The sequence below is a fragment of the Mirounga leonina genome, unplaced genomic scaffold, assembly GCF_011800145.1.
Source record: "Mirounga leonina isolate KUSES-001 unplaced genomic scaffold, KU_Mleo_1.0 Mir_204, whole genome shotgun sequence".
Classification (NCBI taxonomy): domain Eukaryota; kingdom Metazoa; phylum Chordata; class Mammalia; order Carnivora; family Phocidae; genus Mirounga; species Mirounga leonina.
This window is the reverse complement of record NW_023270513.1, coordinates 1,409,283-1,435,358: the sequence shown is the minus strand read 5'-3', so window position 1 is coordinate 1,435,358 and position 26,076 is coordinate 1,409,283. Positions and strand designations below refer to the sequence as shown.

Here is a 26,076-nt window from a genome sequence, read left to right as displayed (position 1 = left end):
CCCCCACTCCCCCCCCCTTTTTTTTGCTAAGCCCCATAGATGGGGACCTGAGGGGGGGCACCTGCTGCTCTCCGTTTTGTCCCGGATGAGTTTTGCAGCTCTCTGGGGCCCTCTGGCCGTTCTGTTGGAGCTGCTTTTGGGGTGGGGGTAGGTTGGGGGTGATGTGTGGCCCCCCATGTCCCCCCGCCCCCCACCTGGTCCTATACCTCCCACGGGAGGAGCCCCTTCCCCTCCCCCTGGGGGGCTGGAGCTGATGTCAGTGTGTGGTGGAGGTCTGTCCTCCCTCCCTGCTGTCACTCTTCCCGAGTCAGGCCCTCATCTAGGGCAGGCAGTGCCTCCAGCCCCAGTCCTCCACCACCCTGGCTGCTGGAGAAGGACACCATGGTATGGAGGAGCATGAGAACAAGGACATAGAGCCGGATCCTGCTGGGGCTGAGGCGGGAGCCCCCAGAGACCGGCAGCAGGGAGGGCTTGTGGCTGATGTGGCCTGGGGGGTCGTGGCGGGGGTGGTAGTGGTGGAAATAGGAGTGGTGGAATTGCTGGTGGTGGGTTTTGGGGGCCTCAGTCTCCTTGAACTTCTTCTTCTCCGACTCACAGGAGACCCACTGCACGTCACAGCACTTGGTTTCCGGTCGCTTTGGCGAAGTATCCAGCAACCCTGCCAATGGATAAGGAAGGTGCGGTGGGGTGCTAAGGGGACAGATGGCTTTCCTAGAGAGGAGAGTTTCAAAGCTGCGGCTGCTCTGGTATCCCTGGCCCAGGCTCCTTTCCCCCTGCCCCTTAGCGCCTTCCCTTTCTGGATACTTCTCTCCCAGGGATTCCAGACAGTTTCTCGGGCATGTGGCGGATAGAGATGGCCCCTGTGCTCTTTGGCCCTCTTCCACTCGGCCCTGTCCCAAACTGGGGACCTCGCTGCCCACTCTTCAAGGCACTAACCTGCTTCTAATCTGACTTCCCTGTTGTCCTCCCTGCTCCCACACCCCCAGGCTGGTGCCTGCCCTGGGCCCCCAGCCTCCTCCCTCCTCCGCAGTGCTCTGCCTTTACCTGTACAGATAAAGCCTGGAAGCCCTCCGTACACCATTTCCTCATTGTCAGGGAGTAGAAAGGGGCACCGGGTCTGCACCTCCAGGCAGTACTGCTTACAGGGCACCCAGCGCTGGCATTCCCGCTGGGTCACGCTGAAGTATTCGGAGCACAGCCAGGCCTTGTAGACCGCCTGTGGGGAGAGGAAAGAGCATCAGCCCAGGCACCAGCCCCTTGCTACCTCAAAAGAGAGGGATGGAGGAGCGGGTGTACTTGCCCACCCACCCAACGCCAGGACCCAGGGGGCGGGGGAGAAGAAGTGTGTGGGTCAAGACCACTACATCCTACTGGAAAATCTCCCATCTCATAGCCCGAAGTCCCAAGGCCCCTAATCTGCAGTCCTCCCAGACTTACCTTTTTTCCCCCCATTGGTAAAATCACAAAATTACTCCTATGTCAGAGCTGGAAGGGGTCTTACGGATCATCCCATCCAACCCTACTAGTTTAGTTGACCCAAGGAGGTATCCTGACTTGCCTGGAGTCACTTATAATGAGGTAGATTTCAGTTCTGCTCAATTCCGCAAATGCTTCTTCGGCCAATGGTGTAAGATTTCTAACTTCAAGAAAGCGATGGAAAAAATAATCCTTGCCCCTTCCTCCTTAGGGTGTTATGTGGATCAGATAATAAGACACATGAGAAAATGTTTTGTAAACTCTGAAGTGCAACACAAATGTGAGGGGTTAGTTTTAATGAGAACAGGAATCTGCCTTCCCAGGCACCACATGTGTTTTCAAGCTCTACTTAACCCAAGCTCTGTCCTGTTGGCTTCAGCCCTGGTGTGGGGCAGATAGCACGTTTCATTTGGAAACGTTCCTTTGCAGTTTCACTTTACAGTATATTTCCTGTTCCTCATCTCGCTCACTCCTACCAGGCACTGGGTCCTAGCTGAGGTTCCCTGCTCTATACTTTTTGGCTATCATTAAGCCCAGACTTTCTCCCCAGTAACACTGCTGACATTTTGGACTGGATAATTCTTTTTTTTTTTTTTAATTTTTAAAGGGGCGCCTGGGTGGCTCAGTTGGTTAAGCATCCGCCTGCAGCTCAGGTCATGATCCCGGGGTCCTGGGATCAAGCCCCATGTTTGGCTCCCTGCTCAGCGGAGAGCCTGCTTCTCCCTCTCCCTCTGCCCTTCCTTCCTGTTCGTGTTCTCTCTCTCTCTCTCAAATAAATAAAACCTTAAATTTTTTTTAAATCAACGAATTCATTAAATTGAAGTATAGTTGACATACAATGTTACATTGGTTTCAGATGTACAACATAGTGATTCAACAACGCTATGCTATAATCCCCACAAGCATAGCTACCATCTGTCCCCATACAACACTATTATAATACCATTGACTTTAATCCCTGTGTTGTGCCTTTTACTCCTGTGACTTATCCGTCCCATGACTGGAAGCCTGTACTTCCTAGTCCCCTTCACTCATTTTACCCATCCCTCCATCCCCTCCCCTCTGGCAACCTTCAGTTTGTTCCCCGTATTTCTAGGTCTGATTTTGCTTTTTGTTTCTTATTCATTTGTTTTGCTTTTTAGATTCCACATATAAGTGAACTCATATGTATTTGTCTTTCTCAGTCTGACTTATTTCAGTTCGCACAATACCCTCTAGGTCCATCCATGTTGTCTCAAATGGCACAATCCCATTTTTTTTTATGACTTTTATTTTCATTCTTTTATATTCCATTACACACACATACCCCCCCCCCACACACACCATATCTTCTTTATCCATTTATCTAGCAATAGACACTTGGGTTGCTTCCATATCTTGGCTATTGTACGTAATGCTGCTATAAACATAGGGGTGCATATATCTTTTTGAATTAGTGTTTTTATTTTCTTTCGGTAAATACCCATGGACTGGATACTTCTCTGTAGTGGGAACTGTCCTGTGCACTATCGGATATTAAGTGACATTTCTTGACTCTGCCCAGTAGTTGCCAGTCATATCCCCCTCCCATTTTTGTGATAACCAAAAAATGTCTCTGGCCATTGTCAAATGTCCCGGGGTTGGGGGGAGGTCAGAATCATCCCCCATTGAGAACCACTGATCTAGCTCTTTGCTACTGAAAGTGTGGACCTGGACCAGCAGCAGCAGCATCACCCAGGAGCTTGTGAGAAGTGCGGAATCCCAGGCCCCGCCCCAGATCTGCCGTGTCAGCGCATGCATTTTAACAGGATGCCCAGGCAACTCTCGCCTATGAGGTTAGCCCTGCCCACATCCTCCTCATATCTTCAGGGACACCTTGTTGCTTCTCACAGCAAAGGTTCTTAGATTTCAATGGGCCTCAGAATCCCCTGGGGTGCTTGTTAAATAGGCAGATTAGCTCCCTCCAGTTCAGCTTCAAGAGGACTGAGGTGGGCTTAGGAATCTGCATTTTGAACAAGAGCCCTGGTCATTGTGCTGCTGGAAGCCTTTCAATCACACCGTGAACAACATGGACAGAGCTTCTTACGCTGACTTGAAACATTTACAGTAAAATACAAATAACTTCACCGTGGCCGAGAACTTTCACAATGTATCCCCACAGCAGGCTTTTCCAAAGCAGGGGGTGGTGACGGGTGGTGCTGGTGGGTGGTAGTGGGTTGTAGTGCAAATCAACCCCCTGAAGAACAAAGTGTTGCCTGGTGCTTTGATATCTCACTGGCATCTCACATTTAACATGCTCTAAATCTTACAATGAAGTTCTTCATTTTTTTTTTTTACTCCAAACCTGCCCTCACTTCCAAGTTTCGACCATTTCAATGAAGTGCCATGGCCAACTACCCAAGTATTAAGCCGGAAACCTAGGGGTCAGCCTTCACTCCTCTCTTTCTGTGCATCCCCGCATGCAGTCCATCAGAGAGGCATGACAATTCTTCCTCCACCTATACAAGAGTCTCCCCTTTGGCTTCCCCACCTCTACTCTTCATCTTTCCAATCCACTGTTCACACAGGAGTAAGAGTGATCTCAAAACACCACCAGATCATATTACTCCCTTGCTTCAACCCCTTCAATGCATTTAGAATAAAATCCAAACTTTTGACCACGGACTTCAAGCCCCTGCATAACTTGACTCCCATCTGTCTCTCCAAACTCATTTCCTATCTCTCCCTTCAAGCTCGTCATACTCCACATGTACACACATAGGTTTTCTTTCTTTTCCTTGAACATACCCTACTTCTTCCTACCACAGGACCTTGGCTCATACTGTTCTCTTGCTCCCCCCCCCCCCACCTTTTAGCATGGCTAGGTCCTTCTCGTCTTTCAGGCCTCGGTTCAAATGTCACCTCCTCAGAGATGGTCTCCCTGACCCCTCTAGTTAGAGGATGCCTTCTCATTTAGAGGATGCCTTCTCATTACTCCCTCTTTTTCTTAAGTGTTTCTTCACCACAAGTATGACTTTGTTTGCATCCTCAGTCAACCTCACTAAAATGTGTAATGCATGAGAGCAGACATGGTTTGTCTTATTGACCATTGTGTACTTGGCACAATATAACATAAAAAATGTCTGCTGATTGAATGAACAGGACAAGTAAATGAGGACATGTCCCTACTCTCAGAGAAATGCCAGTTTCATAGTTAGATGCATCTAATTTGAATCTATGGCGTATGATCTATAATGTAGGAGAGGTAAACCACTGGCCATTGAAGGGAAGCAAATAGAAAAGCTGGGGAAGATTTAAGCAAGAAGATAATAGTTGAGCTAGAACTCAAGGTAGGATTTTAGATGGGATGGGTAGAGATGAGACCAAAGGGCATTCCAGGCTGAGGCAACAGCTTACGTGGAAGTGTGGAGGTAAGTAAATTCATGGTGTGCTAAAAGAACAGAGAGTTTTGTATGAATGGAATTAGAAGAGTACCAATCTGTGGATGGACATTTAAGTTACTTCCAAGTTCTCACTATTATAAACAATGCTTTGGTGAATATCTTCATACACATGTCTCTTGCACACCTGTGTTAAATTTTACTTATACAAGCCCTGAAAAGTGAAATTACTGGGATAAAATGTATGTGCAAAGGAATGAGAAGAGAATGAAAGGAGGGTGTAAGAGATCAAGTGAAGGTAAGAGGCAGGGTAAGAGAGAGGTGGACAGGCAAGAGGGGGGCTAAGGGGTAGAAGAGAGTGGCAGTGGGGTAAGAGTGTACAAGGGAGGAGTGTGTAAGAAAGAGTGAGAAAGAGTAGGGAGTTGGAGGGTAGAAATGGTGGTGATGGCGGTAGACCTGAAGAGAAAGAGCAGAGGAATAAGAGATGGAGGGTAAGGGAGGTAAAGGGATGCAGTGAGGGTGAGAGAAGATGAAGAGTAAGGAAGTGCTGGGGGATAAAAGGGTGGGGACATCAGAGGGAGTAAGAGAGGGTTTGTGAAGAGGAGGGGCAAGAAAGAGGAAGTCACAAAGATGAGGGTAAGAGTGAGCAGGGGAATTAAAGTGGGTGAGGAAGATGAGGATATAAAAAAACAGGGATGAGATGATGGATAAGAGAACAGAAGGAAGGTAGAAGAAATAAAAGCAAGGCAAGAAAGAAAAGGAGATGCCTAGAGCTAAGGCGCCCAGTGCCGCAGAGAACCCCCTCCATCTTTTGGAACCCAGAGTGCCAAGGTGAGGCTCTGTCCACAGCCATTGCTCCAATCTCAGCAGCCTGGACCCAGGGTCCTCCTCAATCCTCACCCCAAAGTGTGTGGAATCCCTCCCTCTTCCACCGACTGGGTTCAGAGGTCCCTGTAGGATTCTCCCTGGGCTCTTCCAGTTCAATATTCTTGCTCCTATGAGAGAAGGCCCAACTGGAGTTGCAGCCCTCCTCCCAGGCAACTGTGATTGGCCTAATAACAGCCTATGGTGGCTGGGCACTCACCTGTATGCTCTGGGAGAGAGGGAGGGAGAGAGGGAGGCAGGGGTTGGGAGAGGGGTGGCCTGACAGTAGGAGTGTGGCCTTTCCCCTTAAGTAGAAGACCCATACCCCCTAGCCTGGGTCACCATGACAACAAGTGGGTGAGCAGATTGCCTGAGGAGGACACCAGGCCTGTGGGTGGTTAAGCAGGAACAGGCAACGAGTTAATGAGGGGAATGGAGGAAAAGCGAAAAGGGGGTGAGAGGTAATCCAATTTCCTGGCCTCACAGAGGGCCAGCTGAGGCCACTGCTGGCTCACCTGCTTCAGTGGTGGCCTGGGGTCCTTCTCAAGTGAAAAGTCTGTCTCTCAGGGCTACCATCTGGGCAGCAAGCCTGTCAGTCTCTGCAGCCCTTTTCCCTTATCCGGCCTAAGTAGCTTGCCCCGACCGATCAGTGTGAGGACTGAGCCAGAGGGCACCGGGTTGTTTGGGCAGTCACAGGGGGCGGCCTGAATACTCATCCATAAGGATGGGGAAGAGCCAGGAGAGCCACGGTTAGGGAAGCTGTGGGGCTTGCTGGAGGTGGGGCATGTAGGGAAAAGGAAGAAATGTTTCAGAACCAGACAACAGTCCATTGGAAGACCCTTGGAGATCTCTTGCTCTAGTCTCTCAACTCTGGCTGCATATTAGAATTGCTCAGAGAGTCTTTAAAAAATGCACTCCAGACCAACAAAGTCAGATTCCTTGTGGGTGGGACCCACACATACGTAGTTTTTCAAAACGCCCTAGGTAATTATAAGAGGCAGAGAACTATCAGCTTAGCACCTCTACTTGCATTTTATAGATGAGGCCCAGAAAAGGCGGAATGACTTGTCTATAGTCACATAAAATAATGGCAGAGGGAGAAACCTGAAACCGGGTTTCTTGGCTCCAACTCCACGGTTCTTCTTACTGGACAATCCTACCAATGACTCTGAATTCCACACTCAGGGGCAGGGCACACAAAGGCATGCAGAGGGGAGGTTAGCTGAGAACCAGGCTGGCTCTGGGCTTTCAGGCTCTTCAAACTCCAGCCTTGGCAGAAAAGCCTTCATCATGTGCTGTCCTCTAAACTTAACCATCCTGGACCCTCCAGGTAGTGGCAGAGGATGGGTGGGGTTGGAAGACTTGACCTGGCAGTGCCTCCTTTTCCTATAGAACCCCCTTTCCCACCTCAGTCAGGCTACCACTGGGTTCAATCAAGTTCTGGCTGCTGCAGCCAAGTTGCTATGGGAACTGGGAGGGGAAGGAAGCAGGGAGTAAGTAGAGGGAACACCAATTAACCCAAAAAGGAAGCTGGGAAGGCTATCCCACCCCTCCTCCCAACTGGGCTGCTAAGCCACTCTTGAAATGGGAGCGGGAAAGATAAGGGGGATCCCAAACCCTCCTGGGCTCTGCAGCTGCCAGTTTAGGGAGGACCAGGAGAACTTAGAAAGCCTTACCTTCCTGCTTCCTGGTTTGCAGCCCTGGCCAGGGCATCCTCATCCCTATACTCCTTTGGAAAGAAGTGTCTGACTTCTCCTGGCCCCCAGGATGCTGTGTGAATCCACACAAGTGAGTATGTACACACACAGCGCCCAAAGCCAAGATTCAGGGCCAGAGGGTTTGGAAAGAGGAGGCCATCCTGGACTCCTTGGTTTAAGAGCTGGAAAACCATCCAGAGAGGAGAGCTTCTGTTCTTGCCAACCAGAAAGTCGGCAGTTTCCTTCTCAGATTCCAACTTGCTAATGTCCCTAGGGCCTGTTTCCCCATCCAAATCCTCCCTACAGACCTTCTCTTTATGGCTGCTTGTTTTCTTAGTGTTCTCCTGGGACCCTTGGCCAGGAGCTGCAGCTGCAGAGCCTGTGGAGGCAGAACAACAATCTGGGCTGGACCTGGGGATGAAACCCACTGTCCACAGCACACAAGTAATCACCCCACTTTCATATTTTACCTAGGAGGAAACCGAAGCCCAGAGAAAGGGATCAGTTTAGCCAAGTCAGAGGCATGCAAGAATTCAGCTACAAAGCCAGGATTAAAACACGTATGCCTCTTTGCACCACGTCCATCAGCACACCTAGGATTTTGTGAGGTTGTGAGGTACCTCCTTGGGCAGGGTCTGAAAAGGGCCACATGCTCCTATTCCTGATTCTGGGCTTTCAAAGAATTGGATCAGAACAGGGTAAGGTCAAAGTCGGTCTCCAGTTCAGGGAAAGGAGATCATGGACATAACTCTCTGGAGACAGCCGGAGTTCATTGGGATTGGCAGAGTCAGACTGGGATTAGGGGCATTACAGGGCAAATCCAGGTGGATGATATGGCTTTGCTTAAGTGGCTATAAAAATAAGCAACAGCTTTCGTGCTTCAGAGAATAAGCAGTCATGGGTCCAAGTGGCCTGGCCTGGCCTGAAGGAAAGGTAGGGGAGATGGCTGGAGAGGTGGGTAAGAACTTAAAGCCAGTGCAGTTCCAGAGGGACCTCGCACCTCAAAACTTCCCAGGCCATCTGCTTAAAGACCAATGGCTGGGTGGGCCTGGCTTGGCCAGGGGCAGTCTGGTCAGTGGAAAAGTGGTGTTCCTAATGCAGGGGTGGCTCTTAAGGAGCATAGATGATCCGTATCAATCAGATGAGCAGAGGAGGCAGGTTCATGACCGCTCCAGAATGGAAAGGACTGTGAAAGTCATCACTCCACTTCCCTTTCTGCTGTTGGAATTTCCACTCCAACATCACTGCCAAGCACTATTGTCTCAGGGCACTTACTCTCTCCTAGAGTAGCCCATCTCTTCAGACAACTCTAGCAGTTAAAGAAGTTCTTCCTTCTTTTGAGGTGAGATAATGCCTCTCTGTGGCTTTTTACTCATGGCTCCTACTAGATCTACAGTCAGCTTCCTGTCCCCCTGGATAGCCCTGCAGTTATTTGTAAACTTCCCTGAGTCAGGTCTTCCCATTCATTTGTTCATGAAGTGATCACTTTCTGAACACCTTCTGAGTGTCTGGCACTGTGATGAGGGGATACATATGATAAAGATGAGTAAGATAAGGTTGCTAGCTTCAAGAAGAAGGAGAGACAACCATGTGAATCAATCATTATAAGTCACGGTGCTAAATGGTATGTACTTGGTACAGTGCTAACATAGAGGGAGGAGTGATCAACTGTGTTTTGAAGGCTGAGGATAGGAAAACATCTCCATGTGGAGGAGGCTTGAGTTGGGACTTGGAAAAAAATTAGTAGAAGTTCACTAGGTGGAATAGGACAGGAATAAGTGTACTTCAAGCAAAGGAATCAGCAGGTATAAAGTCCTGGAAGTGTGAATTAGTGCTGGGTCCAGACGCTGTAGGTAGTTTAGCTTAGTTAGAGGTTGCAAAGGGGGGTGTCATGGGAGGTGAGGCTGCAGAGGAAGGCCATGCCCATGTTATGATATGCTCTGGATGTTGAGGAGGAGGTGGGCTTCATCTTATAGGCAACTGAAAACCTTTAATGGGTTTTAAATAATTGCTTTTTAAAAGACCACTTATCACTTTTGTGGCTAACTTTTCAGGCTATGTCTTAAAGTGTGGATGATGGAGTATAGGGCATCAAGACTGCAGGTAGGGTGACTCGTTAGGAAACTATTGCAATAATTTGAGTGAGAGATGATGGGGACCTCAACTAAGGCAGTAGCTGCACAATTAAGAAATGGAGAGAAGAGGCGGATGTGAGAAGAGGTGTCAAGGAGGTAGAATCAATAGGATAACTTATGGAGGTAGGGAATGAGAGAGAGGGAGGGGTCCAGGATGACTACCAGGTTTCTGGCTTGGGTGGCAGGATGAATAGTAGTTTCATTCATTAAGGAAGGGAAATCAGGAGGAAGAGTAGAATTGGGAGCAAAAAAGATGAATTCAGTTTTTGACCATATTGACTTTAAAGTATATGTGGGTCAGCTAGGTAGAAATGTCAAGGAGGCAGTTGGACATAATGGTCTGAGCTCAGAAGGAAGGTCTGGGCCAGAGATAAATCCCACCAAGGGATAAGGGTTAATCATTAGAAACATGGTAGGACTATACCTTCCCCTACCCTTTGAAGTTAGGCACGACCCTATGACTTACTTTGGCCAATGAAATGTGAATTGAAGTGACGTGGATCACGTTTCGGGAGAAGCTTTAAGAGTTGGTATATGATGTGGCACATTCTCTTCCCTCTGCTGCTGCCTGTGGAAGAAGTGTTGAAACGGACCCTCCACTAGCCTGGGTCTCTTGGTGACTATCATGAACAGATGCTCCCTGCTGACCTGTTTTGGATATGTTTTGTGAGCAAAAATTAACTGTTTGTTGTGTTAAGCTTCAGATGATTAGGAGTTGTGTGTTGCCGCAGCATAACCTAGCTCACCCGACTGATGAAGCAAGAGCAGAAGCCAAGGAAGTGGATGATATTGCCTAGGGAGAGCGAACACAAAGAGAAAAGGACCAACAGTGGATCCCTGGAAAGCACTAACGTTTAAGGGAAAGGTGGAGGAAGGGAATCTGATGAAGATCAGGGAGTGGCCTAAAAGATCAGAGGAGAACAGACAAGAGTAGCAATCTATAAACTGGGGGAGGAGAGAGTTTCCAAGAAGAGGAGTGGTCAGCAAATGAGGACTTAGAAACATGCTGGCAGTCTCATCACGGCGAGAACGGTTTCAGTGGAGCAGTGGGGGCAGAAACCAGGCTGTAGCCAATTTAAAAGCCAATGTTAAAGAAGAAAAATGGAGGTAGCAATGTGTAGACTACTCTTCTACGGAGCCAAACATTCCCAGTTTTTGTTTTTGTTTTTGTTTTTCCAATTATTTCATAGGATGTGGTTTCCAGTTCTCTCTTCTATCCCGGTTGTTCATATTCAGATGAGTTCCTATTTTTCTGTGTCCCTTGCAACAGAACCCAATTCCCAAACAGAGTTGATCAACACAGTTAAGTAGAAGTATCAGCCCTCCTGACCTGGAAGCTCTGTTTCTGTTAACGCAGCCTAAGACCACATTTGCTCTCTTGGGGACTGTGTGGTATTCTTCTGGTAATTCAATGGAGAGAGATGGAAAGAGATAAGGCCTGCCTGGAGTGTGGGATCAAAGGCACAGCCTAGATCAAAGTCCCTGCAAGGATCCCAAGCCTTCTGGTAAGATATCTGTATAAATTAAATCCTTGAGACTGTAGGCTCCCTGAGGACAGGGATTGTATCTTACTTATCTGTGCACCGGCCTTAGTGTCTAGTGTTTCACATGGAGCTAGGTATACACAAAAGGTGCTCGCTAAGTACTTGAAATCTGAGCACTTGAAAATGAAGCCTCCAACAACTAGCCCAGATTGGAGTAAGGTGGAGAACTGCAAGAAAAAGATAGAAGTAATGGCTTATGCAATGTCAATGTATTTGCATGAATTTTACAGCTCCGATGGGGAAATTGAGATGTAGTAGCAGAAAGTCATAGAGAACTAAGCAAAAAAGGGGCAAATATTAACTCCAGGAAAACAAGTTGACCAAGGAAGGAAATGTAATCCAGTATTCTACAGGACTCAGCTGTGAACAATATTTACAGTCCTAAGAATGTAAAACTGGAATACTGTGAAAATCAGAAATTGTGATATGCCAATATTGGGTGTATGGAGGGAGGGGAAGTGTGTGTGCATCCTCCTCTAATGAAATAAGGTCAATAGATATTTAAGACAAAAAACTCAAGAAACTGTAGTATTGGCATGCCATTTTGAAATGCGGGGGTAAATATCAGAAGAAACAGCAAAGAGATTTGGAAATATTTAACTCTGAAGAGTGAGGCTCAGGGGTTGAGCAGAAGGCTTCTGTTTTAATTATAAGCATTGAGATCTATATTGATCATTTGAAAGCCATTAACTTATATATATGTATTATATATACATATATATATATAATTCACACACATACACACACACACTGATATTTAAAACAGACAAGTCAAGAAATAGCAGTATTGGCATACCATTAGAAATGTGCAGATAAATATCAGAAGAAAAACATAAGAGAATTTCAAGTGTTTGATTCTGAAGAGCGAGTGTACATATGTAGCTTATACAGGTTTCTTCAAATTATGGACATGTAATACTTTGATAAAATGCAAATGAAACAAAAAGATAAACTTACCTGCATCCATGACCCTCAAAAGCAATAAAACAGAATGTCTAAGACTTAATCTGACCAAACTCACCAGACTCAACCCCAAAGCCCCAGGCCCTGCACTGCCCAGTCCTGGATCATCTACTCCATCACCACTGCCTGGGCCATGGGCTTGGGCCAGGTCAGCTTAACAGGCCAACAGAACTAACGAGTGGTCCTATAGCCAAAGAGAGGACCTAATATGAGAGGACAGGAGCTTTGGGGGCTTCTGTGCCCAATGGCTGTGCAGGCCACCACAGGAATGATGCCAGCATGACAGTGACAGACATAGCTTCCTTTGAGCTGCACTCAGACATGTGCAGCATAAAATTCCACTGCCCCCTCCCAGACACAGCTGTCTGCCACACACTGCTAGCTAGCCCTGGGCCCAGGCCCGGAAAGCAATCTCCAGCCTTCCACAGGGATCATTGTGAAACCAGCTCCCTGACCCTGCCTTACCTCCTTCCCCAAATGCAGTACCTTGATAGACAGATGAGAGGCTGGGGAGAACAGAGACCTGATAAAAGGATCTGTCAGCCGTGCTTGGTCTCTAGGGATAAGGTGAATCAAGGCTTTGGAGTCCTTCCATCTCTGCCTCTTTCTTCCCCCACCTAAGCATGTCTTTGTGCCCTCACTCACTAGAATCTCTCCAGTTGCCTTCTGGCTCCCAACCTCCCACTCCCATGCCAGACACTTCACCGCCTGCTCCCAAATTACCTTTCCCTTCTAAGCAGTCCATCCCAGTGTTGTCAATCTCAATTGGGTATTCAACAGTCACTTGGATGAAGCACATCTAATTAAGGCGAGAATAATACTGGCTGCCATTTATTAAGTACTTACTATATGCCAGGCTCTGTTCTAAGCAACTGACATTTATTAACTCATTGAATCCTCGTAACCACCCCCTGAGGTGGAGACATATTTGTGGATGACAACAGGAAAGACCAGAGAGTTTACATGACTTGCCCAAGGCCACAGAGCCAGTAATAATAATGACGGCTACCATTTCGTGAGCAATTTCCACCCCATAGGTACTGTAGTCTTTTTTCCCCCCCATAGGTACTATAGTCTTAAGAGGTTGGCATGTTGTATGTCATTTAAGCATCACAATGAATGACCCTATTTCTTAATTTCAAATGTGAAACATTTGGAACAGTGTGAAACATTTGGAACAGTGAGGTTCCAAGAGAGTGAAAGAACATGTTCAAGGTCTCAACAACTATTTTATGGAGAAGACAGATTTCAAAACCAGATTTACCTGGACTTCAGTGCCCAAGCTCTTATATGCGTATTGCCCCTTGGCTGGTCTCTCCATTTCACTGTTACCACTGAAGGATTTAGCTCATTACTCAAACAAATCTTTTTGATGGACTTTCAATTCACGTAAGTTGGGGAGAGATTTCTAGGACTAGATGGGAGAGTGGTTTTCTACCATCAGTGTATTCAGCCCATTTCTCATATGAGTAAGGTTTTCTTTGTAAGGGGATGTGGGGAGAAGAACCTTTGGGTATTAGGGACTACACATGACCATTTCCACTCTCCCATCAAAGCACTCCCTTCCCACTTTCCTCTACACACACACAGACACACACCCTGGGAGATGGAGATGTCGAAAAGAGGCAATACAGCTTTGTTTCCTCCAAACCCACCAGCTTCCTACCCCGAGCTAAAGACTCGCTATTTCTGCTTTAATCTTTGGCAACTGGCGAAGGGAGGGCAGTTGTCTCCCCGTAGAAAGGCTTTCTTGCCTTTGGACACTAGCTCTCCGGTTCCGGGTCCTATCATTTAGGGGCTTCTGGAAATGCCTTGCCCTGGAAGACTCCAGTGCAAGAGTCCATTCCTTCAGAAAAGCCTCAGGGCACTCTACCTAACGGCTCCTACCCAGCATGCCCCAGAAATGTCTGCATTGCCAAGCCTTTGCTCGAGTCAGATGGAGAGTCAGCTAGAGCAGGGTTCCGATTCTGGCCCTGCCAGAGGCTAACTTTGTGAACTTGGACAAGTCACCCGTAAGGAGGCGGGGACTCAGCCACTAATTTGCTAGGTGGCTATGAGCAGAGGATTCTCCCTCTTTGGGCCTCAATGTGGATCCAAGAAGGTGGTCCCTAGGGAGGCAGCATGTGTGAGAGGGCCAAACATCTTTAAACTCCACCCTGTGGTCAAATCCCAGGTCTGCTCTTACCAGTTATGAGACCTCAGGCAAGTGACTTAAATTCCCTGACCTCCATTTTCCTCACCTGCAAAATGGAGATAATAAAGGCACTTATCCTTACCTTTCTATAAATTATGTCTGTAAAGCAACTAGCACAAAGCTTTACCTATAGTTCAATTGCACTGGCATAGATTGGGTAGTACCACTGCCTTCTGGCAATCAAATCCCTGGATGTGACCTGGATTCAAATCCCAGCTCCAACTCTTACTAGCTGAATGACCCTGAGCTAGTTACTTAACCTCTCTGAACCTCTCTTCTCCTATGTAAAATGGGGATAAATATTTTTTTGCACTTCACAAGGCAGACGTAAGAATTAAGGGGGGTCTGGGATAGTTCTTTTCTTTCCCATTCCTTCCTTTCAGCTCTAAGATTGAAATAACAAATGAGAAAAATAACTGCCACAAATGTGATCAGAAAAAGGTTAACGTCATTAATACCTATGAAAGAGTACCTAAAAATCAATAAAAACCACAAGACACAAACAGACAATTCACAAAACAGGCAATACAAAGGGCCTATAAACAAGAAAAACAAATTTTTCACCTAAGGAATGCAAATTAAAAGTCAATGCTATACCATTTTTCAACCCCAAATTAGAAAAGTTTTAAAAATGTGGTACTCAATGCTGGGAAAGGGTGGTAAATTAGTCCCACACTTTTGGTGAAGGTATACACTAGAATAATCCTTGTGGAAAGAAATTTGGTAAGAAAGAAATTTGTATGTCAAGAGCCTTGAAAAGGTTAATACTCTTTGAATCTGTTAGACGAGTCCCAAATGTTCATCCTGCGGAATTAATGTTTATGCTCCCATTCGTATGCAAAACAAAGGAAAGAAAAAGTCATTGTGTGTGCAAATGTTTATGTAAGCTCAGAGAGAGGGGCGGAAGGATGCACACCAAATTGTTAACATCAGCGACCTCAGGGCAGTGGCACTGGGAGGATTATTAATGTTTTCTTTGTAAACCTCTGTATTGTTAGATTTTGGTGCAATGAGCGTGCATTATTTTGTGGTTTGAGGAACTCGGCAAAGTAGAGAAATAAGAAAAATATGATTGAGATAACATTTATTAAAAAAAGGAATCATAGATCTGACAGATTTATGAACAAAGATATTCATCACAGCGTTAACTATAATAGTAGAAGTTGGAAGTAAAGTAAATATCTCACGTAGGGGACTACTTAAATAAATTGCACTATATTCATGTGATAGAATATTGTACACTCCTCAAGACTGCTGTTTTTGAATATTTAATTACATGGAAGGAGACTCGGTATAACTTTAACAATAACTGAAAAAGAACAGGGTAAAAAAATTCTGTATGATTTCAAGTATGTAAAGATAGATAGTCGTATCTTTTAGGGTGGCTCTTATCAACATGGAAAATAGTAAGTGTTGGGAAGGATGTGGAGAAACTAAGAACACTTGCACATGGCTGATAAGAATGTAGAATGGTACGGCCGCAGTGGAAAACAGCGTGGTGGTTCCTCAAAAAGTTAAGCGTAGAATTACCAAGGGATCCAGCAAGTCCGCATCTAGATATGTACCTCAAACAATTGAAAGCAAGGATTCAGACCGATACTTTTATCCCGAGGTCCGTAACGACATCGCTCACAATAGACAAAAGGTGAAAGGAAATGAAATCATATGTCCACACAAAAGCTTGTCCATGAATGTCCAGAGCAGCTTTATTCGTAATTGCCCAAAGGTGGAAATAACCCAAGTGTCCATAGAGATGAATGGCTAAACAAAATATGGTATATCCAGACAATAAAATACTATTCGACCATAAAAAAGAACGAAGTGTTGATACAGGCTACAACGTGGATGAACCTTGAAAACATTACTTTAAATGAAATAAGCCAGACACAAAAAGGACAAGTAGTGCATGATTCCACGGAGATGAGGTTCCTAGATGAGTCAAATTCATAGAGAGAGAATGTAGGCTAGAAGTTACCAGGGGCTGGGGGAGGGAGGAATGCAGAGTTATCGTTTAATGGGTACAGAGTTTCTGCTTAGGAGAATAAAAACCTCTTAGAAATGGATGGTGGTGATGATTATACAACATTGCAAGGGTATTTCATGCCATTGAACCATACACTGAAAAGTTGTTAAAATGGCAAATTTCATGTTATGTATATTTTACTATAATGAAAAAACTAGAAAGATATATCTAGGGGCGCCTGGATTGCTCAGTCGGTTAAGTGTCCGACTCTTGATTTCAGCTCAGGTCGTGGTCTCAGGGTCCTGGGATGGAGCCCCACTTGGGATTCTCTCTCTCCCTCTCCTTCTGCCTTTTCCCCACTCTCACTCTCTCTGTTTTTCTCCTTCTGAAATAAATAAAATTTAAAAAAAAGATATGCCTTTTTGTGACATATGTAGATGTATATTTATATATGCCACAAAAAGACACATTAAGAGTGTCTCTGGGGTCTTTTACCTGTTATACTTCTATTTTCCAGAATTTCTCAAAGACCATTTTTTTTTTTGTAATTGGAAAAAAGGGTGTTTTTAAAAAGATTCTGTGCCTACAGTTCCGGAGGATTGGCTCGGTTGGAAGTTCTAGTTGAGGTGAACACTAAGCAGATATGTTCGCCTTTCACAGATCTGCCAGGTTGCCAGGCTATCCAAATAATCAAATAAACTTATAGGAAATAATGGTAACGCCTACCACCATGCCCTGTCCCTCGGCAGGCAGGCAGAACTTGGTGAGCTGGCACTTCCTTCTACTCCCAAGAGAAGCCTAGCCATCCCAGGCCAGAGCTCACCAAAACAGTGGCATGGGAAGTGGGTGTCCAAAGCTCAGCCCAGGCGTCAGCAGGCTCTGGGGTGACAAGATCTCACTGTTTCCACTACCAGCTCTCCTAGCAGGTGCTGGGTGGGGCTCAGGCCTGCACTAGGCCTGCCTAGGAGGACCTCCTCCCCTCCTGCACTGGTTGGTCTTTCCAGCGGATTAGGCCTCAAATAGAACAGTTCTTTCCCTCCAGGCAGGGGGAGCCCGGCTCCTCCCACCTCTTGTGTAGAGCCTGCAGACGAAGGAGGCAGCAAACATGTCCCTTCCTGGTACCCATCCTCTGTCACTCTCCCAAGAGGATACTGGTGACTGTCACTGGGTCTCAAGGACAAGAGACTGGGGTGCTGAACAAAGAGGCTGTTGGTGGGTCCCCCCACTTTGCACCTGAGCCACTCCAGGGGGCCCCAAGCTGCCAGGAGGCCTTGCTGGACCTCCTCTGAGGTCAGGGTGGCCTTGCAGCCCAGTCTCTCGGTCGCCAGCTGGGCATTGCTTCCGACAGCTGGAGGAGATCATTAACATTTCCTTTGTGCATGTGTGCTCTGGGGAGAGAGCAGACAGACCTGATTTTGTATCCCAGTCCCCCCACCTTTTGGCTACGTGGCATGGGTGGGTCACTGGCCCTCACTGAGCCTCAGCTGTCTCATTTGCAAAGTGGGGATAATGATAGTTCCTGCCTGCTGGGATGATTGGATTTAAATGAGTCTATGGACACATAGAAAGTCCCTGTAGTCTCGCAGGCACTCAAAAGCTTGCAGTTTTCTTTCCCCCTTTCCCTCTTTCACCCCTTTCTTCTTGGGCGCCAGTCTGCCTAGCCTTCTAGCCCAGAGACATGTGGCCCAGGCTCCAGCTCCCTTCTCCAGGATCCATTTGAGCAGGAGCTTTGGTCCTGGCAGCCCCTGTCACTCTGTAGTAGCTCCTTCCCTCCCCAGGGCCAGCTGCAACCCGCCTATGCCCTTGCACTCCCCTCTAAGCACCGACCCCCTTGCACTCCCCTCTAAGCACCGACCTGGCTCAAGGTGTCAAAAATTCAGGCTTTTCTGAACCTCCTCTTATGCCTAGGGAGAAAAGTCTGATCCAGCATCCCTGGCCACCCGCACACACTCTGGTCTAAGCGCCTGTAACCACAGGAGCACAACATACCCATTTTCCGGAGACCTCCCAGGTCAGCATCAGACAAAGGTGCTCCTGGAAGCCCGTATTTGTCTAGACCCCTCGGAAGCTGCCCTGGCTTTCCAGCAAACACCTGCAGCTGCAATCTGCCCGCGGCTGAGACATGAGCTGAGGCGGTGTTGGGGGGTAGGTTTGATGGCCGGTCTGCATGGCCACATAGCAGGTAAACAGCCTCAGAGGGTGGGAACACAAAAGAACTGCCCCAAGGGAGAAGATTTTCTAGGGCAAACTCCCACCCTTGAGCCTGAGATGTCCTCCTACATCCCCACCTACACACGAAGGGGCGGGGGTGCCCTTTCCATGAGGTACCAGTGCCTGGCGAGGAGGCGACACGCACGCATAGGACTTAGAAGCGCCCTCTTGGGCTTGGGAGGTGTTCAGAGATCTCGGACCCTCCTTTATTCTCAGCCCCGCCCACTGTCTTCCCTTTCCTCCCCCCTCCCCCCGCCCCCACACTGCCTCCGCTGGGTTCAGCAGACTCTTCCAGCCAGACCATGAGACTAGGTGGGAGGCTGCTGGGCTCCCTTCCTCCACCTAGCTCCCGCCACCCCCACCTTCAGGAGATACCAGTGTATCCTTCCTGGAGGTTCCCGTTGCTATGGTGACTATAGTAGTCAGGCACCAGCGTGGGGGAAGGATGGGAAGTAGCCATGAAGAGGACTGTGTGTCCATGCGGGTGTGTGTCTGTGTCTAAGTGTGTGTGCATGCACGCATGCACACATACACATGTCCACCCTGAGTGGGGAGGGGAGAAGGCAGGGAGGACACAAAAGCCAAAAGGGAGAGAAGGAGGGAGGGAAGGGACAGAAGAGGGGACCAGAAGACGGAAGGGGAGGCAGGAGAAGACACGGGGATAAGGGAGGTGAAGTGTGGATGGGGTGTGAGAGATGCAAGGGGTGAGGGGGCACAGAGGTTATTGCAGGGGAGGCCAGAAGAAGGGAAAGGCATGGGGTAAAAGCTGGGAGGGGTGTGTGGTAGAGGTGGGTGATGAGGGGAGCGGGGTGGGATGGCAGATGGGGTAACTGTTGGGAGAAGTGGGGGGTTGGAGGAGTGTAGGGGTGAGCATTAGCAAGTGAGGTGTGGGGCGTGGTTTGGGAAGGGTCTAGGGCGATCTTCTAAGAGATCACAAAGGTTGTGGGGCCACTGGAATGTGGATGGGTTTGCTGGGTGTGGGCTAAAGTTTGCGAAGACTATGGGGGGTGGGGGTGGGTCAGGATGGGGGTGAGGTGGTCTGGAGAGGTGTGGGCAGCATGAGGTCACTTTCCCCCTCCCACGTTTAATCCACTGTATCCTTGGCTGATCTATACACATTGCCTCTTCTCTGTCCCCATCTCTTCCCAGAAGCCCAATGCTCACATTCTTGGGCAATGAGCTTCTGTGGATTTAGAGGCTCCTCCCCAGGGGAGACTTTGCCATCGTTCCCAGGAGGCCACGTCTTGACTGCCTCCCCCTTCCTCCCACCCCCCACCCCCGCCCCAGCCCCAGCATGGACCAGGGCACCCTCTTTGCCCGTGAGAACCCTGGGTCGGGGAGGCCGACTGTCGGCCTCTACTCCCAGCCTGCGAGCTTGGGTGACAACAGGCACCACTGCCAACTTAGAGCATGTGCCCTCTGCCCAGTGACCTGAGCTCCCTGCTCTCAGCATCAGTGTTAGCCCAGGAGTCCAGCTTGGCAGGAAAGCTGTGGCAGGTGGGAGGAGAAAGGAAGGCAGTGAGGCAGAAACAGCTGCTAGCCGGAGTGGAGGCAGAGCAAGGCCCCAGCGGGTACGGGCGGAAGGCGAGCCGCTGGCCCCGGCAGTCCCCCCTCCTCTGTGTGGAGTGTCAGGCCCCCCCGCCAGCCGTTCCCATCCAATGCCACCGTTCAGGGAGCAGGCTCGGCTCTCGGGCCTAAACCCTGCGCTGAAACAGACCTCAGAGGTCACCTGTCCAACTCCTCCCATAACCTGGAGTTAGAGTCGTCTCCACGGCATTTCCTCCAAGGGGCTGCCCGAGTCAGGCCAGCCGTTGGCCAGGATCGGGAGCTCACTTCCTCCTAGGGTAGTCTGTTCCCTCTTTGGAAGGAAAAAAGCTGCTAACTGAGCCACTCCAATGTGCCAGGCCGAGGTACTGTGCAGACTTGTCATTATTCATGACCTCACAGGGCTGTTATGATGAATTAGCTCCAGTTTACAGATGAGAAAAGTGAGGCTCAGAGAGTTGAAGTCTCTAGCTCAAGGTCACATGGGGGGGTGCGGAATAGATAAAAGAGCTGGGTCTGACCCCAGGACTTTCGAACTACGAAGTCCATATGGGGCTCAGCAGGACATGCTTCTTCTGCACCATGACAACTCTTCTGGGGTTTGAAGTCAGAGACCACATCCTCCTGAGTCTCCTCTTCTCCAGGCGAAACAGCTCCTTCAGCTCTGTCCAGGAGAACCTGGGTTCCAGCCTCCTCGCCACCTGCTCAGTGTGAGAGCCAGAATGGAACGCACAGTCTGCCAGGTGGGTTCGGGCCTGTCCAGAGCAGAGTAGAACTGTCACATCCTTCCTTGGCACCAACCTTTACTTCTGTGGCCCTATGGCCGGTAAGAGAGTGAACTGTCCTTCTCTTGGGCTTCTAGCCCTTCTTGGATCAGAACTATGAGAGAAGAAGCCAGGGTTTTGTTTTCATTTCCACCACTCCCCGTAGTCACACTGTCCTAAATTTTGAGTCAGAGAGGGGCAGAGGTGGGGGAAGAGGGGATGGGAACCAGGCAGGGGCACAGCAAGGCTGGGAGGATGGAGGGCTGTGTGTGTGTTGGGGGGGAGGGTGAGGTGGCTGTCGGGCAGGGCTGGGAAGGAGGGCCAAGGGGAAGGGGAGGTGAGGGTTTCGGGGCTGTCGGGGCCCGGGCCCGGGTGGAGCTCTGGCCTGGGGGTGGGAGAGGCCAGGGTGGAGATGGGCATGGGCCTGCCTAAGTTAACATCCCCTGCCGTGTGGGAGGAAGTCAGTCGCACATTAAGGAAATGTTGCAGCTGGTACTAATTTGGGAGGTGTCACAAGCAGCAGTGAGGACAGGTATGATTCGTGGGGCCCTGCATGGCCCAAAACAGGGGCAGGCACTGCCAAGGGAGAGAACAGGGTTTCTGGAGCTGCCCAGGACCGATCTGACTGAGACACTCAGGACAGGGCCCCAGGGATGGGGGTCACCTGGGCCTGGAGCAGAGCCTCCAAGCTTGGTTTCCAGAAGTCAGAGGAAGCCTCCTCATCCTGGCCTGGGCTATGGGCTCTCCACCCGGGGAGAAGCTTTGGGGATGAGGCGTCATCTGCAAGGGATCCCATCTGGGGGAGAGGCTAGACAGGAGAGGGCTTGGAGCCTGGGGACAGGCATGGGAATGGGCAAAAAGGACTGGGATAGAGGTGGAGTGGTGGGGTGAAGGGGGAGGGGCTGCAGGTAGGAGCAGAGCAGGGCTGCCTTGTCCCTCGGTGCCCATAATACGGCTGGGATCCAGAGTCCTGTGGGTCTAGGCCTCAGCTGAGGGAGTGAGCGCTGGAGAGGAGAGGGAGACCCCCCGGGAGGAGGCAGGCACTGGCCTCCTCCCAGCACGGGCAGCAAGAGAGCAGGCGGAGTTGACTTGAGAGGGAGAGCAAGAGAGCGACAGCGACAGTGGCAAGGAGACAAAGGAGAGCAGGGAGGGCCCTGGCCAGGGGGGGACTTGATGGGAGGCTATGGCAAAAGCATGCCTCCGCTCCTTGGCAGAACATGCAGGCTGGAGGCCTGGCACTCCTGCTTGTCAGCTAAGCAGCCTCAGGGCAAACGGCTTGATCCCCCTCCCTGCACCTCAGTTTCCTCATCTGTAAAATGGGGATAACGGTGCTGGTATTGCCATCCTCCCTGGGCAGTTGTGATCTCGAAAGATCTGTGAGAGAGGTTAAGACCCTAAGCATAACGTCAATGTCCGGTGTCATATTATTACTGCAAAACGCTATCAGCTATCTCTTCCCACTGAAGTCTCACAGAAGCCTCAGGATGTGGGCAGAGCAAGGATCATGGGTCCCGTGTTAGAAATGAGGAAACGGAAGCTTAGGGAAGTGAAGTGATGCGCCCAAGGTCACACTGCTAACAAGTGGTAGAGGTGATGAGGCCTCCTGCATCCAAGACATCAGTTGGCTTTCTCCTCCATCAAAGTGCTTGGTGAAAATAATTAATACGGGGTGTTATTATTTAGTGTGGGACCAGACAGAGCTTGGGGCCAGCCACAACGTGGGAAAAGAAACCCACGGGCAAGTTGTGGTGTGGTCTCTCAGTCATTCTGGTGGCCGAAGGGCAGGAAAATGACTGGGGCCGCGGGACTGGAAGAAGGGCCACAGAGAGAGACATCCTTTATTCTCTCTGCTGTGGACCACATCCCTCTGCTCTCCCTGAGTGTGTATCTGTGACTGACATCGAGGGTGTGTGTGGGTCTCTCTCTATGACAAAATGTGTCCTTCTTCATGTGACAGTTCTTCCGCCTGCCTGTGTGTCTCTGGCATCGTAGGGAGATAGGCGTGTGTGCGACAGGGTGTCTGCCTCGCTGGCACTGTTTGTGCGTGTGACGACCTCTCTCCATCTCTGCATGACTTTGCCTGGGGTGGTGGTGGTGCTGTATGGCAGTGTGTGTTTGTCTATCTGTCTGTACACCTTTAAGAAGTGGAATATCTCATTTGGTAGTGTGAGTGAGGCAGTGAGTCAGCTGAGGCTGAGGGAGGCGGGAGGGAGACTGCTAGGTTACGAGAACAGGAAAAAGGAGAATGAGAAAGTGAAGTCAGGAGCAAGGAGCTACCCCTTTCCTCCCCAGTCCCCTGCCCAAATCCTTAAGGAGCCCACCGAGAGCGTGGCACCCTGAAGAAGTCCACAGGGGGCACGTTCGTTGGAAAGGGGCACTTGCTGCCCCTCCCCAAGGCCTCAGAGGGAGACAAGCTAGGATAGGAGTCACTGTCTCCCTCTCCAGCTCTCAGCCCCCCTGGCTCCAGGGTGAGGGAGGCCACCACCCCACCTGGCCTCCTCCTCACGTGACCCTTTGACCTTGCTAGTCTCTTTTCTCCCAACAGCAGGCCACCTGGCCAAGCTGAGCAAACAGAGCAGTGGCACCACATCCCAAATGTTTACAGCGGCCATGCACCTATTGTCCAGAATGACCCTGCCGAGGGTCAAGAAGTTTCTCCATACCCGGCTCTGCCCTAGGCAGGCCCGTTCTGCTGTGGCCTCCCCTCTCCTCTGGATGCCTGTCCCCGGCAGCCAGACAGCCAGCTTTCCCTCCACCGCTACCCCAGTGTGCTGGGAAGGCACTGGGAGTTTTGTAATGCAGCAACCCCCAGTGGCCCTCCCACGAGCCGCTTTGCCCTGTCCCCCAACTCCTTTTATCAGGGAAGAGGGGCTGGTTCCCTCCTTGGGAGAAGACAGGCATCCCTGGGCTCCACCTCAGGTCATATAAGGTCAATAGAGCCGAGTGCCCCATCAGCAGGAATGCCTCTCCTCTCACCCACTGGCAGGGGCCAAAGGGTGAGGGTTAGGTTGCCAAGTATTTTTCCTTCCCCCTCTGGCCTTCCGCCGGCACCAGTCAGTCCCAGGACTTTCAATGCCGGCTCCGGAAAGGAAGGGGTCACCGCTGGCTGAGGATGGAGACTTGGGGTTTGCCAGATCCCTCTTTCCACCCCTTTGTCCGTGACCCCTCCCTCCTCATGCGGGGGCGGGGCACCAGGAAGCCCCAGTCCGAAGGTGCCCAAACCCCGGATTAATAGAAGTTGGCTGGGTGGTTAACTGACCTGAATCCCTGCGGCACCCCTCTCTGGGGGAGGGTCCCAAGGTAGCACTCCTAGTGCCCTACCGTGAACGGTGGGGGTGATGGGAGGAGGTGAGGTGGATAGAGGGAGGCAGACCTCCTTTTCTCTCCGGGTCCCACCGCCACCGCTCCCGCCGCCGCCGAGGGAGGTATTGTGCCCGCGGACGCCAGTCCCTACCTTACAGCCTTTCGTGCAGGACCGGATTGAGTACTCTTCTGCCTGTAAGTATTTATGCAGCACGAGGTCGAACTCGTCATATTTTTCCTGAGCATGTCGGTCGAGCCGCTGGTACGCCTCGATACAGTTGCTACACACCTCCCAGGCCCCGGAGCCCGGGCTGGCCACCACGGCCAGCAGGTCCCCCAGCAGGGTGTCCAGGCTGCAGTCCAGGCTGTCGGGGCGGTCCATGCCCAGCAGCAAGTCCCAGACCGTGTAGGTGTCGCAAAAGGAGAGAGTGAAGTTCCGAAAGTGGCCTTTGAGCAAGTTTTTTTTGGCGGAGGGGAACTCGGCCGGGGCACGAGAAGGGGAGTCAGGGGGCCGCAGTGGGGGGGCTGGGGTAGTCGGTTCAAAAAGTCTCTGCAAAGATTGCAATTTGGTGCAAGCTGCGTCCAGCCCCGTGGGCTCTGGGACGCCACCGCAATCCGGCCTGGGACCGGCAGCGGGGGCGGCTTTGGTCAGGTTGCTGTATTGGGGGCCGCAGGTGCCCGGGGGCGCGCTGGGCTCGCCGGGCGGCGGCGGCGGCAGGGGCAGCACCGCGCGAGGAGGCATCGGCTGCCGCTCCCGGCCGGTCCCCCAGGGCGGCCGCATGGCGCTGCTCAGCTCCCTGGCCCGGGGCCGGGCCCCCGCACACAGCCACAGATGGTCAGCGAGCAGCACGGTGAAGAAGAGCAGGGACGCCAGGGACAGTCGCCATCGCTGCGCCCGCTCAGAGTCAGCGCAAGGTTTGTCGCTCGGCCTGGGAGCCCAGCAGCAGCAGCAGCAGCAGATAGTCAGCGCGGCGGCGTCTTTCCCGGGCCACATCCAAGCGCCCCTGAACATATTTCAGGGGGGTCCGGGCTGGAGGGATCAGGCAGGCGCGAGGCCGGACGGCCGTCACGGGCGGGCGAGCGGGCTGCGCGCCGCTCCGCGCTCCTCCGCGCCGTCCAGGCTCTACCTCGGGGGCTGCATGGTGAGGCAGGCAGGCCGGCCGGCCCGGGGCCCCGCTCAGGCCAGAGTCGCGGGGTGCTCTCGTGCCGTCCCCGCGCTCCTCCCGCGCTCCCTCGCTCGCAGCCCGGGCGCCGCCGCCCGGCCCGCTAGGCACTGCCCGGCGTCCCGGCGGGGGGCGGTGCGGGGCACTGGGGCGGTGGCGGCTGCGGCGGCGGCGCCGCACTCCTCATAGTGTCGGGCCCCTCAGCTGCCCTCGGCTCCGCGCCACTCCACTCCGCGCCGGCGGCCGCCCGGCTCGCACTCTGTTCTGGCCGTCTCGGCTCGGCGCAGCTCTGCGCCCCTCAGCGCCGCCGTGCGGGCCCGGCCACCGCGCTCCGCTCGCTCGCCCCGAGCCGCGCCGCTCCCGCCCGCCCGTCAGCCCGCCCGCCTGCTGCCTGCTCCGCGCCGCTCCCTGCCTCGCTCGCGCCCTCCTAGGCCCGCCGGCCGGCCCGCTGCCCGGCCCTTCGGGCTTCGCTCGCGCTCTGGCCGTTCGCCCGGGCCGGTCCCGGGCCGGCTCCGCTCCGGCTCCGCGCCTGCTGCTCCCGGAGTTCCGGCTCGGGCGGGCCACCTGGCTCCCGGCGGCGCCACAGGCGCCGGACGCCGACACGGGGCTTCACTTAGTGCGCCTCTCGCTTCCGTCTCCCGTTAGCACCGCTGTGGCGGCCGCCGAGCCACACGGCCCCGTGGCTCCCGCTGGCCATGCCCCCTCAGTCTGTCGCCATCTTCCGCTGTGCGGAGAACACCTTGAGAGCCCGTGTGCGAGTGTGTTTGGGGGGGAGCGGGGCGGAGAAAGAGGCACTGAGAGGAGGAGGGAGCGGGACTGGGGCCCCGACTGCGCCTGCGCCTCAGGACTCACCCCCCCCCCCCCCCCCCCCCCCCCCCCCCCCCCCCCCCCCCCC

The 26,076-nt window shown here is 51.5% G+C and overlaps 1 protein-coding gene across 1 annotated transcript; it reads right to left on the bottom strand.

The window, feature by feature from the left end:
• Window positions 1-250: 250 nt before the first annotated feature.
• On the bottom strand, window positions 251-25,479 carry FAM155B (family with sequence similarity 155 member B). The gene is made up of 3 exons (XM_035028686.1): window positions 24,170-25,479; window positions 1,045-1,216; window positions 251-658 (listed from the first exon to the last, which is right to left on the bottom strand). Exons 1-3 carry the CDS (start codon window positions 25,028-25,030, stop codon window positions 294-296), a joined length of 1,398 nt encoding a protein of 465 aa, XP_034884577.1. The 5' UTR covers window positions 25,031-25,479; the 3' UTR covers window positions 251-293.
• Between the last annotated feature and the right edge of the window lie 597 nt (window positions 25,480-26,076).

Coding starts and splice junctions, on each gene's coding strand:
- FAM155B (XM_035028686.1), bottom strand. CDS start 25,030: ATGTTCAGGGGCGCTTGGATGTGGCCCGGGAAAGACGCCGCCGCGCTG. Junction 1,217..24,169: donor CCTGCACGAAAGGCTGTAAG/GTAGGGACTGGC, acceptor CTCTCCCCACAG/GCGGTCTACAAGGCCTGGCT. Junction 659..1,044: donor TCCAGGCTTTATCTGTACAG/GTAAAGGCAGAG, acceptor ATCCATTGGCAG/GGTTGCTGGATACTTCGCCA.